The sequence below is a fragment of a genome, unplaced genomic scaffold (assembly GCF_019419815.1).
Source record: "Pyrus x bretschneideri cultivar Hongxiangsu unplaced genomic scaffold, Pyrus_bretschneideri_v1 Contig19, whole genome shotgun sequence".
NCBI classification, from domain to species: Eukaryota; Viridiplantae; Streptophyta; class Magnoliopsida; order Rosales; family Rosaceae; genus Pyrus; species Pyrus x bretschneideri.
In genome coordinates, this window is record NW_025999490.1 from 4926454 (window position 1) to 4944329 (window position 17876).

Consider the following 17876-nt stretch of genomic DNA (forward strand, 5'->3'; position numbering starts at 1 on the left):
ACATATATTACACAAGTGTTAAACTATAATTTGCTTGTAACGAAAAAAAAAACTGCTTAGAATATACGGAGTCAAAGTATGCCATGGATAAAAATAGATTTATGAATCTAATCTCCCTAACTAATAGAAGAGAGAGAGAGTTTTGGATAATATTGCCACGCATACTTTTCCTACTTTCTCTCTCCCTCAGAATATTTAGTTTATATATATATTCCCTAACGATAATGCATTAATCTCCATCACCTCCCTTTGCCAGTGTCAACTTCTTAGTACCCTCCTTTGTGTTTAAGAAATTTGAGATCCAAAAACTGTTATTGAAAATGCTGGCAATATTCAACAAGGAAGTAGTGCAGCCACCGCAGGAGCTCCACAGCCCCACCGCTGCCTCCGTCAATCCCGCCATGAAGCCTCAAGAAATTGCCAAAGACTTCATGTCCTGCCATGATCCAAACAATGCATTTTCAGTCTGTTTTGGAAACACAGCTTTGCTTGCTTATGTTCCTCCAACCAACCCCTACTCATCTCAAAAACGGTAATGCTTGCATGCATATACATGCAGACATTAAGAACGAACGAACAAACGTCATAAACGTAGAATTTCTGTATACAACATTTGGGGTAAACACGAATCTAAATCCTTGTTTTGTTTTTAATTGATAATTGATTAATTCGTTGCAGGGTGTTCTGTTCATTGGACAACATACACTGCATTTTCCTTGGGGGCCTGAACAACCTCTGCAGCCTGATCAAGCAGTACGGGCTGTCGAAGGGCACCAATGAGGCCATGTTTGTGGTGGAGGCCTATCGGACTCTTCGCGACCGCGGCCCTTACCCAGCTGATCAGGTCCTCAAGGATCTTGATGGAAGCTTTGGCTTTGTGATTTATGACACCAAGGCTGGAACCGTCTTTGCTGCATTGGTAAGTGCCAAATGAATCAAATGCAGATAGCAGAGGCTGGGTGTCCTTATCAAATTTGTGCTTATGGTTCGTGTGTTCTTAGCATTTCTGGTTGTGGTTTGTTTTTGTGCAGGGTGCTAATGAAGGGGTTAGCATGTTCTGGGGCATTGCAGCAGATGGTTCGGTGGTGATTTCTGACAACTTGGGGGTCATGAAACAAAGCTGTGCTAAATCTTTTGCCCCATTTCCAACTGGTATGTAAAACACTATCAACATTAACACGACAAGTTACATGGCTCAAAACTTGCACAAATACAAAAATGGTTGAACTCGAACACGAGAGATTTTTCAGTGTGCCAAGGAATATGGTCCTATACACCAAGTGCTATAATCAAGTGGTTGGATAATTGAAAAAAAAAATTTCAACCACTTGTATTATGATATTTGGTGTGCCGGACTACATTCTTGACGCATTGATAAATTTCTCCTCAAACACGACCTATTGTGAACCTTATAATAAAATTGAAATTAACATTATTATTTAGCTTCTCATTTTTTGATGGGTGCAATTTTGGTTGCAGGGTGCATGTTCCACAGTGAGCAAGGATTGATGAGCTTTGAGCATCCAACCAAGAAGATGAAGGCAATGCCTAGAGTTGATAGTGAGGGTGTTATGTGTGGGGCCACCTTCAAGGTTGACGTCCAATCAAGGATTCCCAACATGCCACGTGTTGGTAGTGAAGCTAATTGGGCAGCATGGGGCCAACCAGCCTAGATCAAGGAGTGAAACTTATTTACGTTTAACGGCTAAGAATAATTACTTGGAACTTTTATTTTTATTTAGTTTGTTCAATTCATGTATATATTCCTATGTAATTTCTTTTCCTTTTTAAATGAGCACCTATGTACTGTGAATGAAGAACTCTGTGGAGTTGTATCTCCCAAGTTTACAACTAGTGACATTTTAACCAGAAAATGAATATTGTTTTAGAAAATATTGAATAAATCCTGATAAAATTCACACTAAGGCCGTCATTTTTAACATAGTAACCTCTTCTTAAAAAAAAAAAAAAAAAAAAAAATTCTCTACTACTCTGTAGCGAGCCAAAACTTATGGTGTTATTTTACGACCCATTACTCTTCACACACTCCTAAACCAGAAATCTCATGGGCATCAACTGCTTCTGCTGCGCCTTGGGCATTCCCGAAGGCATGAGTATGGGCTGCGGCTAATGCCTGAGCTCGTTGAGCTTGGGCTACTTCTGGCCTAAACCATCAATTTTATCAATTTTATGATTTTTTGTTTTTGTTAAATTTTTCTTTTCCTTTCCATAACACCAAAATATTATCTTCATGTTCTACAAAATATATTTTCGGTGAAAATTTACTTATAATCCATGTGAAAACACTCAAAAACGAAGATATAAATATGAATCTAATGGTATTTGAATCTAAATAAAATAAGATAGGAAGAAAAAAAAATCAATGAAAAAAAAAATAGAAAATGATACGATCAGTACTTCACTATTGATTGTCAACAGAAATGGTCGCTATCAAGTTAGCGACTTTACTTCATACTAGCCGCTATCATCGTACCGATCTCCCTTTTCAATTTTTTTTTCTTTTTTAGCTTTTTTTTTGTTGTTAATTTTTCTTTTATTTCTCTTACCATAACAACAAACTATCATATTTATGTTCTTTAAAATATATATTTCCATGCAAAATTCATTATTATTCATATTTAAACACTTGTAATCAACGTTTTTAAACCTAAAGTTAAACATATTTTAATTTAATAGTGTTTACTCAAATAAATTAAAGAAATAGGAATAGGAAGATCGGTACCACGCTACCGATTCTTGCCCAGTCGTACTTAAATCATCTTTCTTGAGGGTTGAACCCCATTTGACAATATTTTGGGCCTCACTACTACATTTTTCACCTTTTTTTCCTGTTTAAATATTCTACTAAATATACATTTATTGCTCAATACATCATAAATCTACTTCCAAATGCCTTACAAAGTTTTCCTTCATGCTCACAAAATATATTTCGTGAAAATAAAAAAATTGAGTAACTCATTGTTTTGAGTCGATTTGGCAAATTCGTGCATAAATCATCGTTTAATCTATTTATTTTCACTTTTGCCTCATTATGAAGTTTTAAAAATTAATGTAAGACTTTCCGTTAGTATTTTTGAGGTTGGAACACGTTTACGACAATGTCACTAAATAATTTTCACTTACTTTTTTAGTTTTTGTCTTAAATATTCTACTAAATATATATTTGTTGTTCAATAAATCATAAAACTACATCCAAATGCCGTATAAAGTTTTCTTTAATGCCTAAGGAAATTATTTCGTGAAAATAAAAAATTTACATTTTTCACAAGAAATATGGGACAACACTTATTGTTTTTAGTTGGTTTTAAAAATTTGTACTTAAATCATTGTTCAATCTAGTATTTTCACGTTCATCTCACCGTGAAGTTTTGAAAATCAAAGTAAGGCTTCCTTAATGCTAACGGAAAACATTTCGAGAAAATAAAAATTTGCATTTTTCACAAAAAACGTGTGTATTAAGTTAACTACTATATTCTGGGGCTCACTACTATATTTTTCACTTATTTTTTAGTTTCCAGCTTAAATAGTCTACTAAATATTGATTATTTCTCTTACCATAACAACAAACTATCATATTTATGTTCTTTAAAATATATTTTTCCGTGCAAAATTCATTATTATTCATATTTAAACACTTGTAATCAACGTTTTTAAACCTAAAGTTAAAGATATTTTAATTTAGTAGTGGTTACTCAAATAAATTAAAGAAATTGGAATAGGAAGCATCGGTACCACATTACCGTTCTTGCCCAGTCTTACTTAAATCATCTTTCTTGAGGGTTGAACCCCATTTGACAATATTTTGGGCCTCACTACCACATTTTTCACTTTTATTTATTTATTCATTTATTTTTATAGTTTTTTGCTTAAATATTCTACTAAATATACATTTGTTGCTCAATATATTGTAAATCTACTTCCAAATGCTTACTGTAACATCGCACATCGCTCAGGGGAGTGATCCTTAAATGTATATTCCCAACTCTACCTAACATGAGGCCTTTTGGGAGTTCACTGGCTTCGGGTTCCATGGGAACTCCGAAGTTAAGCGAGTAGCGCGCGAGAGCATTCCCAGGATGGGTGACCCATCGGGAAGTTCTCGTGTGAGTTCCCAAAAACAAAACCGTGAGGGTGTGCTGGGGGCCCAAAGCGGACAATATTGTGCTACGGTAGAGTTGGGCCTGGGAAGTGGTCCCGCCCGGGCTGGGATGTGACTTCTCCCGAGCAACTCGCTTAACTTTGGAGTTCCCATGGAACCTGAAGCCAGTGAGCTCCCAAAAGGCCTCGTGCTAGGTAGAGTTGGGAATATACATTTAAGGATCACTCCCTGGGCGATGTGGGATGTTACACTAACAAAGTTTTCCTTCATGCTCACAAAATATATTTCATGAAAATAAAAAATTTGAGTAACTCATTGTTTTTAGTTGGTTTGACAAATTCGTACATAAATCATCGTTCAATCTATTTATTTTCACTTTTGCCTTACTGTGAAGTTTTAAAAATTAATGTAAGACTTTCCGTTGGTATTCTTGAGGGTGGAACACGTTTACGACAATGTCACTAAATAATTTTCACTTACTTTTTTAGTTTTCGTCTTAAATATTCTACTAAATATATATTTGTTGTTCAATAAATCGTAAAACTGCATCCAAATGCCGTATAAAGTTTTCTTTAATGCCCACGGAAAATATTTTGCAAAAATAAAAAATTTACATTTTTCACAAGAAATATGGGACAACACTTACTGTTTTTAGTCGGTTTTAAAATTTCGTACTTAAATCATTGTTCAATCTAATATTTTCACATTCGCCTCACTGTGAAGTTTTAAAAATCAATGTAAGGCTCTAACGGAAAACATTTTGAGAAAATAAAAATTTTCATTTTTCACAAAAAAAACGTGGGTATTAATTAACTGCTATATTCTGGGGCTCACTACTATATTTTTCACTTATTTTTTAGTTTTCAGCTTAAATATTCTACTAAATATTGATTATTGCTTAATAAATCGTAAACCGCTTCCAAATGCCTTATAAAGTTTTCCTTAATGCTCATGAAAAATATTTCACGAGAATAAAAAATTTGAGTTTTTCCCAAAAAACATGGGTTAACTTGAGTGTGGAACCCCATTTGACAATGTTTTGGTCCTCACTATTGTATTTTTCACTTATTTTTTCAGTTTTCGGCTTAAATATTCTACGAAGTATACATTTGTTGCTCAATAAATCCTAAACCCGCTTCCAAACACGTTATAAAGTTTTCCTTAATGCTCACGATTTTTTGTCGGTTTTACAAATTCGTAAATAAATCATCGTTCAATCTGTTTGTTTTCACCTTCGCCTCACCGTGAAATTTTGAAAATTAAGGTAAGACTTTCCGTTGAGATTCTTGAGGGTGGACCCCATTTGACAATGTTTTGGTTATCATTATTGTATTTTTCACTTATTTTTTAAGTTTTCGTCTTAAATATTCTACTAAATATACATTTGTTGCTCAATAAATCATAAACCTGCTTCCAAACACCTTATAAAGTTTTCCTCAAAGCCTGCGGGAAATATTTCGCAAAAATAAAAATTTGCATTTTTGACAAAAAAAATGTGGGTTAATACTCACGACTTTTAGTCGGTTTTGCAAATTCGTACATAAATCACCGTTTAATCTATTTATTTTCAGCTTCGCCACAATGTGAAGTTTTGAAAATTAAGGTGAAACTTTCCATTGAGATTCTTGAGGGTGGAACCCCATTTGACAATGTTTTGGTCCTCACTATTGTATTTTTCACTTATTTTTTTAGTTTTCAGCTTAAATATTCTACTAAGTATACATTTGTTGCTCAATAAATCATAAAACCACTTCCAAACACGTTACAAAGTTTTCCTTAATGCTCGTGGAAAATATTTTGCAAGAATAAAAATTTGCATTTTTGACCCAAAAAACGTGGGTTAACACACACATTTTTTAATCGGTTTAACAAATTCGTAAATAAATCATCTTTCAATCTGTTTGTTTTCACCTTCGCCTCCCCGTAAAAATTTTGAAAATTAAGGTAAGACTTTCCTTTGAGATTCTTGAGGGTGGAACCCCATTTGACAATGTTTTGGTTATCACTATTGTATTTTTCACTCATTTTTTATGTTTTCATCTTAAATATTCTACTAAGTAAACATTGGTTGCTCAATAAATCATAAACCCACTTCCAAACACCTTATAAAGTTTTCTTCAATGCCCGTGGAAAATATTTCTCAAAAATAAAATTTGCATTTTTGACAAAAAAACGTGGGTGTTACTTTTAGTCGGTTTTGCAAATTCATACATAAATCACCATTCAACCTATTTATTTTCAGCTTCACCTCCCTGTAAAAATTTTGAAAAGTAAGGTAAGACTTTCTGTTGAGATTCTTGAGGGTGGAACTCCATTTGACAATGTTTTGGTCCTCACTATTGTGTTTTTCACTTATTTTTTCAGTTTTCGGCTTAAATATTCTACTAAGTATACATTTTTTACTCAATAAATCATAAAACTGCTTCCAAACATGTTATAAAGTTTTCCTTAATCCTCGCGAAAAATATTTCACAAAAATAAAAATTTGCATTTTTGACAAAAAAAAAAAAGTGGTTAACACTCGCGATGTTTAGTCGGTTTTACAAATTCATACATAAATCATCGTTCAATCCATTTGTTTTCACCTTTGTCTCACCGTGAAATTTTGAAAATTAAGGTAAGACTTTCCGTTGAGATTCTTGAGGGTGGAACTCCATTTGACAATGTTTTGGTCCTCACTATTGTATTTTTCACTTATTTTTTAAGTTTTCGGCTTAAATATTCTATTAAGTATACATTTGTTGCTCAATAAATCATAAAACCGCTTCCAAACACCTTATAAAGTTTTCCTTAATGCTTGCAGAACATATTTTGCAAAAATAAAAATTTTCATTTTTTACCAAAAAAACGTGGGTTAACACTTACAATCTTATTTTTCCCAAATTCTCTTACTTTTCGATTTAAATATTATACTAAGTATACATTTATTGCTCAAAAAGTTGTAAAACTACTTCCAAATGCCTTATAAAGCTTTCCTGAAAGCTCATGGAAAATATTTCGTGAAAATACAAAATTCACATTTTTCACCAAAAACAGGGGTTAGCACTCCCGATTTTTAGTTAGTTTTGTAAATTTGTACATAAATCATAGTCCAATGTAATTATTTCACCTTCACCTCATTGTGAAATTTTGAAAATTAAAGTTAGACTTTTGTTGATATTCTGGAGGATGCAACCCCATTTTAGCAATGTTTTGAGCCTCACAACTGTGTTTTTTTTACTTATTTTCTTAGTTTTCATGTTAAATATTATATTAAATATACATTTATTGCTCAAAAAGCTGTAAAAATGCTTCCAAATGCCTTATAAAGTTTTCCTTAGAGCTTACGAAAAATATTTTGCGAAAATAAAAAATTATATTTTTCACCAAAAAGCGTGGGTACTCAATATTTTTAATCGGTTTTACAAATTCATACACAAATCGTCGTTCAAACTATTTGCTTTCACCTTTGCCTCATCGTGAAATTTTGAAAATTAAGGTAAGACTTACCATTGAGATTCTTGACGGTGGAACCCCATTTGATAATGTTTTGGTCTTCACTATTGTATTTTTCACTTATTTTTTTTCCAGTTTTTGGTTTACATATTTTACTTAGAATACATTTGTTGCTCAATAAATCATCAAACCGCTTCCAAACACCTTATAAAGTTTTCCTTAATGCTTGTGAAAAATATTACCCAAAAATAAAAATTTGCATTTTTGACCAAAAAAACATGGGTTAACACTCACGATTTTTAGTCAGTTTTATAAATTCGCACATAAATCATTGTAAAATCTATATGTTTTCACCTTTGGCTCACCATGAAAATTTGAAAATTAAGGGAAGATTTTCCGTTAAGATTCTTGATGGTGGAACCCATTTGACAATGTTTTGGTCTTCACTATTATATTTTTCACTTAATTTTTCAGTTTTCGGCTTAAATATTCTACTAAGTATACATTTGTTTCACAATAAATCATAAATCTGCTTCTAAACAAGTTATAAAGTTTTCTTTAATGCTCGTAGAAAATATTTCCCAAAAATAAAAATTTGCATGTTGACAAAAAAAACGTGCGTTAACGCTCACGATTTTTAGTCGTTTTAAATTCGTACATAAATCATCGTTCAATCTATTTGTTTTCATATTTGCCTCACTGTGAAGTTTTGAAAATTAAGGTAAGACTTTATGTTGAGATTCTTGTGACATCCCACATCGCCCAGAGGACTGATCCTTAAATGTATATTCTCATCCTACCTAGCACGAGGCCTTTTGGGAGCTCACTGGCTTCGGGTTCCATAGGAACTCCGAAGTTAAGCGAGAAGGAGGCTAGAGCAATCCCAGGATGGGTGACCCACTGGGAAGTTGCTCGTGAGTTCCCAAAAACAAAACCGTGAGGGAATGGTAAGCCCAAAGCGGACAATATCGTGCTACGGTGGTGGATCGGGCCCGGGAAGTCGTCCCACCCGGGCGGGGATGTGACATTGGTATCAGAGCCTATCCCTGGCCGGAAATGTGCCGACGAGGACGTCGGGCCCCTAAGGGGGGTGGATTGTGACATCCCACATCGCCCAGAGGACTGATCCTTAAATGTATATTCTCATCCTACCTAGCACGAGGCCTTTTGGGAGCTCACTGGCTTCGGGTTCCATAGGAACTCCGAAGTTAAGCGAGAAGGAGGCTAGAGCAATCCCAGGATGGGTGACCCACTGGGAAGTTGCTCGTGAGTTCCCAAAAACAAAACCGTGAGGGAATGGTAAGCCCAAAGCGGACAATATCGTGCTACGGTGGTGGATCGGGCCCGGGAAGTCGTGCCACCCGGGCCGGGATGTCAGACATCCCACATCGCCCAGAGGACTGATCCTTAAATGTATATTCTCATCCTACCTAGCACGAGGCCTTTTGGGAGCTCACTGGCTTCGGGTTCCATAGGAACTCCGAAGTTAAGCGAGAAGGAGGCTAGAGCAATCCCATGATGGGTGACCCACTGGGAAGTTGCTCGTGAGTTCCCAAAAACAAAACCGTGAGGGAATGGTAAGCCCAAAGCGGACAATATCGTGCTACGGTGGTGGATCGGGCCCGGGAAGTCGTCCCACCCGGGCGGGGATGTGACATTGGTATCAGAGCCTATCCCTGGCCGGAAATGTGCCGACGAGGACGTCGGGCCCCTAAGGGGGGTGGATTGTGACATCCCACATCGCCCAGAGGACTGATCCTTAAATGTATATTCTCATCCTACCTAGCACGAGGCCTTTTGGGAGCTCACTGGCTTCGGGTTCCATAGGAACTCCGAAGTTAAGCGAGAAGGAGGCTAGAGCAATCCCAGGATGGGTGACCCATCGGGAAGTTCTCGTGTGAGTTCCCAGAAACAAAACCGTGAGGGCGTGGTCGGGGCCCAAAGCGGACAATATCGTGCTACGGTGGTGGAGCGGGCCCGGGAAGTGGTGCCACCCGGGCCGGGATGTGACATTGGTATCAGAGCCTAACCCTGGCCGTGATGTGCCGACGAGGACGTCGGGCCCCTAAGGGGGGTGGATTGTGACATCCCACATCGCCCAGAGGACTGATCCTTAAATGTATATTCTCATCCTACCTAGCACGAGGCCTTTTGGGAGCTCACTGGCTTCGGGTTCCATAGGAACTCCGAAGTTAAGCGAGAAGGAGGCTAGAGCAATCCCAGGATGGGTGACCCACTGGGAAGTTGCTCGTGAGTTCCCAAAAACAAAACCGTGAGGGAATGGTAAGCCCAAAGCGGACAATATCGTGCTACGGTGGTGGATCGGGCCCGGGAAGTCGTCCCACCCGGGCGGGGATGTGACATTGGTATCAGAGCCTATCCCTGGCCGGAAATGTGCCGACGAGGACGTCGGGCCCCTAAGGGGGGTGGATTGTGACATCCCACATCGCCCAGAGGACTGATCCTTAAATGTATATTCTCATCCTACCTAGCACGAGGCCTTTTGGGAGCTCACTGGCTTCGGGTTCCATAGGAACTCCGAAGTTAAGCGAGAAGGAGGCTAGAGCAATCCCAGGATGGGTGACCCACTGGGAAGTTGCTCGTGAGTTCCCAAAAACAAAACCGTGAGGGAATGGTAAGCCCAAAGCGGACAATATCGTGCTACGGTGGTGGATCGGGCCCGGGAAGTCGTCCCACCCGGGCGGGGATGTGACATTCTTGAGGGTGGAACTCCATTTGACAATGTTTTGGTCCTCAATATTGTATTTTTCACTTATTTTTTCAGTTTTCGGCTTCAATATTCTACTAAGTATACATTTGTTGCTCAATAAATCATAAAACCACTTCCAAACACCTTATAAAGTGTTCCTTAATGTTCGTGGAAAATATTGCCTAAAAATAAAAATTTTCATTTTTTACCAAAAAAACGTGGGTGTAACTCACAATTTTTAGTTGGTTTTACAAATTCATACATAAATCATCGTTTAATCTATTTGTTTTCACCTTCGCCTCATCGTGAAATTTTGAAAATTAAGATAAGACTTTCCATTGAGATTCTTGAGGGTGGAACCCCATTTGACAATGTTTTGGTCCCCACTATTGTATTTTTCACTTATTTTTTCAGTTTTCGGCTTAAATATTCTACTAAGTATAATTTGTTGCTCAATAAATCATAAAACCGCTTCCAAACACCTTATAAAGTTTTCCATAATGCTTGCAAAAAATATTTTACAAAAATAAAAATTTTCATTTTTGACCAAAAAAACATGGGTTAACATTCACTGTTTTTAGTCGGTTTTGCAAATTCGTACATAAATCACCGTTCAATCTATTTATTTTTAGATTCACCTCAATGTGGAGTTTTAAAAACTAAGGTGAGACTTTCCATTGAGATTCTTGAGGGTGGAACCCCATTTGACAATGTTTTGGTCCACATTATTGTATTTTTCACATATTTTTTTTCTTCAGTTTTCGGCTTAAATATTCTACCAAATATACATTTGTTGCTCAATAAATCGTACAACCGCTTCCAAACACCTTATAAAATTTTCCTTATTGCTCGCACAAAATATTTTGCAAAAACAAAAATTTGCATTTTGGACCAAAAAAACGTGGGAACTCACGATTTAGTCGGTTTTACAAATTCGTACATAAATCATTCATTCAATCTATTTTTTTTCACCTTCACCTCACTGTGAAATTTTGAAAATTAAGGTATGACTTGCCGTTGAGATTCTTGAGGGTGGAACCCCGTTTGACAATGTTTTGGTCCTCACAATTCTATTTTTCACTTATTTTTTTAGTTTTCAGCTTAAATATTCTACTAAGTATACATTTGTTGCTCAATAAATCATAAAACCGCTTCCAAACACCTTATAAAGCTTTCCTTAATGCTCACGGAAAATATTGCCCAAAAATAAAATTTGCATTTTTGACCAAAAAAATGTGGGTTAACACTCACGATTTTTAGTCGGTTTTACAAATTCGTACACAAATCATCGTTCAATCTATTTGTTTTCACCTTCGCCTCATCGTGAAATTTTGAAAATTAAGAAAAAACTTTTCGTTGAGATTCTTGAGGGTGGAACCCCATTTGACAATGTTTTGGTTCTCACTATTGTATTTTTCACTTATTTTTTTCAGTTTTCGGCTTAAATATTCTACTAAGTATACATTTGTTGCTCAATAAATCACAAAACCACTTCCAAACACCTTATAAAGTTTTCCATAATGCTCGCAGAAAATATTTTTCAAAAATAAAAATTTTCATTTTTGACCAAAAAAACATGGGTTAACATTCACTGCTTTTAGTCGGTTTTGCAAATTCGTACATAAATCACTGCTCAATCTATTTATTTTTAGCTTCACCTCAGTGTGGAGTTTTGAAAATTAAGGTGAGACTTTCCATTGAAATTCTTGAGGGTGGAACCCCATTTGACAATGTTTTGGTCCGCATTATTTTATTTTTCACATATTTTTTTTCTTCAGTTTTCGGCTTCAATATTCTACTAAGTATATATTTGTTGCTCAATAAATCATACAATTGCTTCCAAACACCTTATAAAGTTTTCCTTAATGCTCGCGGAAAATATTGCCCAAAAATAAAAATTTGCATTTTTGACCAAAACAACGTGGATTAACACTCATAGTTTTTAGTCAATTTTTACAAATTCGTACATAAATCGTCGTTCAAACTATTTATTTTCACCTTCGCCTAATCGTGAAGTTTGAAAATTATAGTAGTACTTCTTGTTATATTCTTGAGGATGGAACCCCATTTTAACAATGTTTTAGGACTCGCTACTATATTGTTCACTTATTTTTTTAGTGTTTGACTTAAATAGTCTACTAAATATCCATTTGTAGCTCAATAAATTGTAAATACGCTTTCAAATGCTTTGTAAAATTTTCCTTAATGCTCCCGGAAAATTTTTCGAGAAAATAAAAAATTTGTATTTTTGACAAAAAACGTGTGTTAACATTCATTGTTTTTGGTCAGTTTTTACAAATTCGTACATAAATCGTCATTCAAAATATTTATTTTTACATTCACCTCACCATGATGTTTAAAAATTATAGTAATTATTTTTGTTGTAATCTTGAGGGTGGAACCCAATTTTAACAATGTTGTGGGCCGCACGACTATATTTTTCACTTATTTTTTTAGTTTTCGACACAAATAATCTACTAAATATACATTTGTTGCTCAATAAATTGTAATTCCGCTTCCAAATGCCTTATAAATTTTCCTTAATGCTCATGGAAAATGTGTCGCGAAAATAAAAAATTTGCCTTTTTGACAAAAAACATTGGTGTTACACTCACGATTTTTTGTTAGTTTTTACAAATTTGTACATAAATCGTTGTTCAAACTATTTATTTTCACCTTCGCCTCACCGTTAAGTTTGAAAATTAAAGTAATAGTTTCTGTTAACATTCTTGAGGGTGGAACCTTATTTTAACAATGTTTTGGGCCTCACAACTATATTTTTCACTTAGTTTTTAAGTTTTTGACTTAAATACTCTACTAAATATAAATTTGTTGCTCAATAAATCGTAAATCCGCTTCCAAATGCCTTATAAAATTTTCCTTAATGCTCAAAGAAAATATTTAGCGAAAATAAAAATTTTGCATTTTTAACAAAAAAACGTGGGTGCTGATTGGTTTTAGTCAGTTTTTACAAATTCGTACATAAAATGTCGTACAAACTATTTATATTTACCTTCACCTGACCGTGAAGTTTGAAAATTATAGTAATATGTTACGTTATATTCTTGTGGGTGGAACGCAATTTTAACAATGTTTTGGGCCTCACTACTATATTTTTCCTTTATTTTTTTTATTTCGATTTAAATGGTCTACTAAGTATACATTTGTTGCTCAATAAATTGTAAATCCGCTTCCAAATGCCTTATAAATTTTGCTTAATGCTTGCAAAAAATATTTCATGAAAATAAAAACTTTGCCTTTGTCACATCCCGGCCCGGGTGGGACGACTTCCCGGGTCCGCTCCACTACCGTAGCACGATATTGTCCGCTTTGGGCTTACCATTCCCTCACGGTTTTGTTTTTGGGAACTCACGAGCAACTTCCCAGAGGGTCACCCATCATGGGATTGCTCTAGCCCCCTTCTCGCTTAACTTCGGAGTTCCGATGGAACCCGAAGCCAATGAGCTCCCAAAAGGTCTCGTGCTAGGTAGGGATGGGATATACATTTAAGGATCACTTTCCTGGGCGATGTGGGATGTTACAATCCACCCCCCTTAGGGGCCCGACGTCCTCGTCGGCACATACGCGACCAGGGTTAGGCTCTGATACCAAATTGTCACATCCCGGCCCGGGTGGGACGACTTCCAGGGCCCGCTCCACTACCGTAGCATGATATTGTCCGCTTTGGACTTACCATTCCCTCACGGTTTTGTTTTTGGGAACTCACGAGCAACTTCCCAGAGGGTCACCCATCATGGGATTGCTCTAGCCCCCTTCTCGCTTAACTTCGGAGTTCCGATGGAACCCGAAGCCAGTGAGCTCCCAAAAGGCCTCGTGCTAGGTAGGGATGAGATATACATTTAAGGATCACTTCCCTGGGCGATGTGGGATGTCACAGCCTTCACCTCACCATGAAGTTCGAAGATTATAGTAATACTTTTTGTTATATTCTTGTGGGTGGAACGCCATTTTAACAATGTTTTGGGCCTCCCTACTATATTTTTCACTTATTTTTTTAGTTTTCGACTTAAATAGTCTACTAAATATACATTTGTTGCTCAATAAATCGTAAACTTGCTTCCAAATAAATAAATTAAATAGAAAAGGATATGATCAGTACTTCGCTACCGATTTTCAACAAGAACTGTCGTTAGCATGTTAGCAACAATTCCTAGTAAGAATCGCTAGATTCGTACCGAACCCCTCTTTTCAATTTTTTCTTTTTAGTTTTTTAGTTCTCTTACCATAACAACAAACTATCAAACTCATATTCTTCAAAATATATTTTTTCATGCAAAATCTATTATCGTACATATTTAAACATTTGTAATCAATGATTTAAAACCTAAATTTAAAGATATTTGAATTTAATAATGGTTACTCAGACAAAGTAATGTACGAAGAAAAAAACTCAAAGGAATAAACAAAAAAGCAGAAAATAAATAAAAAAAATGGAATTGGAAAAGATTGGTACCACGCTATCGATCCTCGCCCGGTCGTATTTAAATCATCGTTCAATCTATTTATTTTCACATTCGCGTCACCATGAAGTTTTGAAAATTAAGGTAAGACTTTCTGTTAAGATTCTTGAGGGTAGAACCTTATTTTTGAGTCTCACTACTATATTTTTCACTTATTTTTTTAGTTTTCAGCTTAAATATTATACTAGATATACATTTGTTGCTCAATATATCATAAATCCACTTCCACATGCCTTACAAAGTTTTCCATTATGCTCATGGAAAATGTTTGGAGAAAATAAAAAATTTGCATTTTTGACAGAAAACATGGGTTCAAACTCACGTTTTTAGTCCGTTTTGCAAATTCATACATAAATCATCGTCCAATCTATTCATTTTCACCTTCGCCTCATCTTGAAGTTTTGAAAATTAAGGTTGGACATTCCATTGATATTATTGGGGGTGGAACCCAATTTTAACAATGCTTTGGGTGACACACCCAACCCGGAATGTCCACCTGGACTCTCAATCGAGCTGTACTGGCCGACATCAGTTTTTGGCTTAAATATTCCACTAGGTATACAAAAGTTCGAACCAGAGAAGATGTGAACCCCACCCCGGAGGAAAGCAACAGCAATCTCTCCACCATGAGCAGAATAGACTATTCGAGCAAGTGTTCTAGAATCAGGAGTCTTCCTTGCATCAGTGGTTGCTGTTGTCACTGCTGCTTGGTGACTTTTAAAATCACTAGTTGGTTGTATGCTTGTGTCCACTTTGGATAGCCAAACAGTTTGCATTGGTGCCTGCCCACCAAAACTGGAAGTAGGATTTCCAAATATTTGGTGAAGAACAACAGGCTGAAGTGATGATTTCCAGCGTTGCACTCTCCATCCTGTAATTGATAGACCCTCATCTGGATCATAAGGAGACATGTATTGTTCAGACGTATTTCTAAGAAAACTTATTTTCTTATCAGGAAAAAAAAAGGGTTGTCGTTACCTAACAGGCCAGATAGAATAAAACTCCGATATTACACCAGAATCAAAGGTAAGGTAAAGATAAACAAATAAACAAATAGAGTATGGAAACGAGAAATAATGACGCACTTGTTTAGAAAAGATTAAGACTCTAACTTTCGGAGATTTTGTTTGGGAAAATGTACATCTGGATTAGAAAAGACTCCAGATCCCCATGTAGTGGTAGTTGCAGATTGAGATGCAGCCTCGGGACTCAGATATGCCGAAAACTTAGAAACTAGAGAGCAGTGAAGCGGTACAGTGTCACTGAAGTCTTGATCCGTCTGCTTTCGCCGTTGGTTTGCTTCAGATAATAGATGATCTTGCCAGCTAAACAAATATGCAGCCAAAGGGGAAAACCCTGCCCAAATGGGTGGATTTATTGAAGGTGGGACCCCATTAGTTGTGCTAATCTTTGGAGTTGTGCGAAATCCATTTCCTAGGCCAGGAGTGACCTCCCAAACAACAACAGTAGATGGGTTTACAATTGGAACGCCTGCGACATATGCATGGCACCACTGTCTGTTATGATAGCATCAGCTGCCATGATCCCCACTAGGCCCAGCACCCAAGAGTCCCTTGCTTGTTTGAAACCACTTTGGTGCAGCACTCGTCTGATTAGGAGGATACTGGGACCAATGAAGCTGAATAGAGCCTGAACAGAAAACAGAACAAACGCACAGAAAACTGGGCCACCGAGCTGAAACAAATAACAAAATATTGCATCAGATACCAATCGAACACCAGCAGAAATAAAATGGAAAATAAGATAACTTGAAATTAAGAGACGTTGCAATGAAGGGAAAAAAAACCTGAATTTTGAGACTGCTGTGAAAGAGATTTTTCTTCAAAAGTTGACTTTCCATTGGAGGATGTACTTGATTTTGAGGAAAGCAACTTATACTGGTTCATAAAAAAAAAAAAGATTAAAAAAATCATTAACCATCAAGATCATCTGAAAAAGGATACGTACTGCAGTCACACCAGCAGAAATAAAATGCGATCTTCATATAAACAATAAGCAATCTAATATGTTACATTTCAAAGAACAAAGTACATTCAGATGGGCAGAACAAGAAGCACAAACATATCTTTTAAAACCAGATGAGTAGCATACAACAAAATTGCTTACTGGGGACACTCCTGACAGCCACTTTGTAACAACTGCAATATCCTGCTGCCATTCATGCTCTCGTTGCCAGCGGCTGGCATCGTGTACGAGATTAGCTGGCCCCTAAGCAGATAGATCAAATATAAACATTTCATCATATTATAAAATAAAATAAAAAGGAAAAATTGGCCAAGATTATTGCAATTTCACTTTTACTGGAAAGGCCACATCAAAAGCTTGCAAGGGGAAATGTCATCTGCATAAGAAGAAATCAGTACAAGTAGTCTAGCTTACTTGAGAAGGCTGAGTCCAGATCGTTGCTCTCCCATGGAAATTGGCAATTAGTAAGGCACGAGGGCAAGAAGTAGGAGACCATTCAATAAACTGAACAGAATCACGAGGAGAATCTACAAAATGTATTCAAAACTATCATGGTTCACAGAATTAGAACCAACATTTAGGAAAGCAAAACATCAAAGGTCTTCCTAACCTAGCATTGGATGAAAAATACATGCAAAAATATATGCCAACTGCCAGGAAACTTCTTCCAATGTTTGGGGAATTGTCATCCAAATGAGATAGGATTTGAACACTTGATGAACTACAAGGTAATAACTATTGGACTGCGGATGCTAAAAAACAACTTCGTATGCAAGAGTTGCTTGGAAAGAAAAAGAAATTTGACACATTGTAGATGTTCATAACTTCATAGCAAAAGCATATTGGCATTAAGCAAATCCAAAGAGAATTATAAAGCCTTCATAGTTAATTATCAAGCTATTCACTGAATCAGTTGCAGTGAAGAAAACTTAGGCAAAGAATCCGAAGAAAACTTAGGCCGCTTGAAATGTGGGGCTTGTACCTTTCATGAGGCTCGCTTTCTCGGTGTTGAAATCGGCACGACTCCATTTTTGTAGAGGAATGATTGCTGGATGTTGAAGGTGCAATTAACTTTTGAAGGGGGCCTGGGGAATCATTTTTATTACATTGGAGGTGATTTCTCTGAGGGAAGGCAGCCATGTCA

At 36.4% G+C, this 17876-nt stretch overlaps 2 protein-coding genes and 1 pseudogene across 2 annotated transcripts; 1 reads left to right on the forward strand and 2 right to left on the reverse strand.

Moving 5' to 3' along the window:
* The first annotated feature begins 229 nt into the window (after positions 1–229).
* Positions 230–1895, forward strand: LOC103954015 (stem-specific protein TSJT1-like). The gene is made up of 4 exons (XM_009338742.3): positions 230–532; positions 679–919; positions 1032–1152; positions 1480–1895. The coding sequence occupies exons 1-4, from the start codon at positions 321–323 to the stop codon at positions 1671–1673; spliced, it is 768 nt and encodes a 255-aa protein (XP_009337017.2). The 5' UTR covers positions 230–320; the 3' UTR covers positions 1674–1895.
* Positions 1896–14976: 13081 nt separating this feature from the next.
* Positions 14977–15657, reverse strand: LOC125476356 (mediator of RNA polymerase II transcription subunit 16-like). The gene has a single exon (XM_048582346.1). It carries the CDS (start codon positions 15655–15657, stop codon positions 15124–15126), a length of 534 nt encoding a protein of 177 aa, XP_048438303.1. The 3' UTR covers positions 14977–15123.
* Positions 15658–15739: 82 nt separating this feature from the next.
* Positions 15740–17853, reverse strand: LOC125476355 (annotated as a pseudogene).
* Between the last annotated feature and the right edge of the window lie 23 nt (positions 17854–17876).

What these genes read in the sequence shown, in the direction of transcription:
- LOC103954015 (XM_009338742.3), top strand. Translation starts at nt 321, where the DNA reads ATGCTGGCAATATTCAACAAGGAAGTAGTGCAGCCACCGCAGGAGCTC. An exon ending in CCCTACTCATCTCAAAAACG is followed by an intron (nt 533 to 678) that starts GTAATGCTTGCA and finishes AATTCGTTGCAG; the next exon opens with GGTGTTCTGTTCATTGGACA. An exon ending in GAACCGTCTTTGCTGCATTG is followed by an intron (nt 920 to 1,031) that starts GTAAGTGCCAAA and finishes GTTTTTGTGCAG; the next exon opens with GGTGCTAATGAAGGGGTTAG.
- LOC125476356 (XM_048582346.1), bottom strand. Translation starts at nt 15,657, where the DNA reads ATGTCTCCTTATGATCCAGATGAGGGTCTATCAATTACAGGATGGAGA.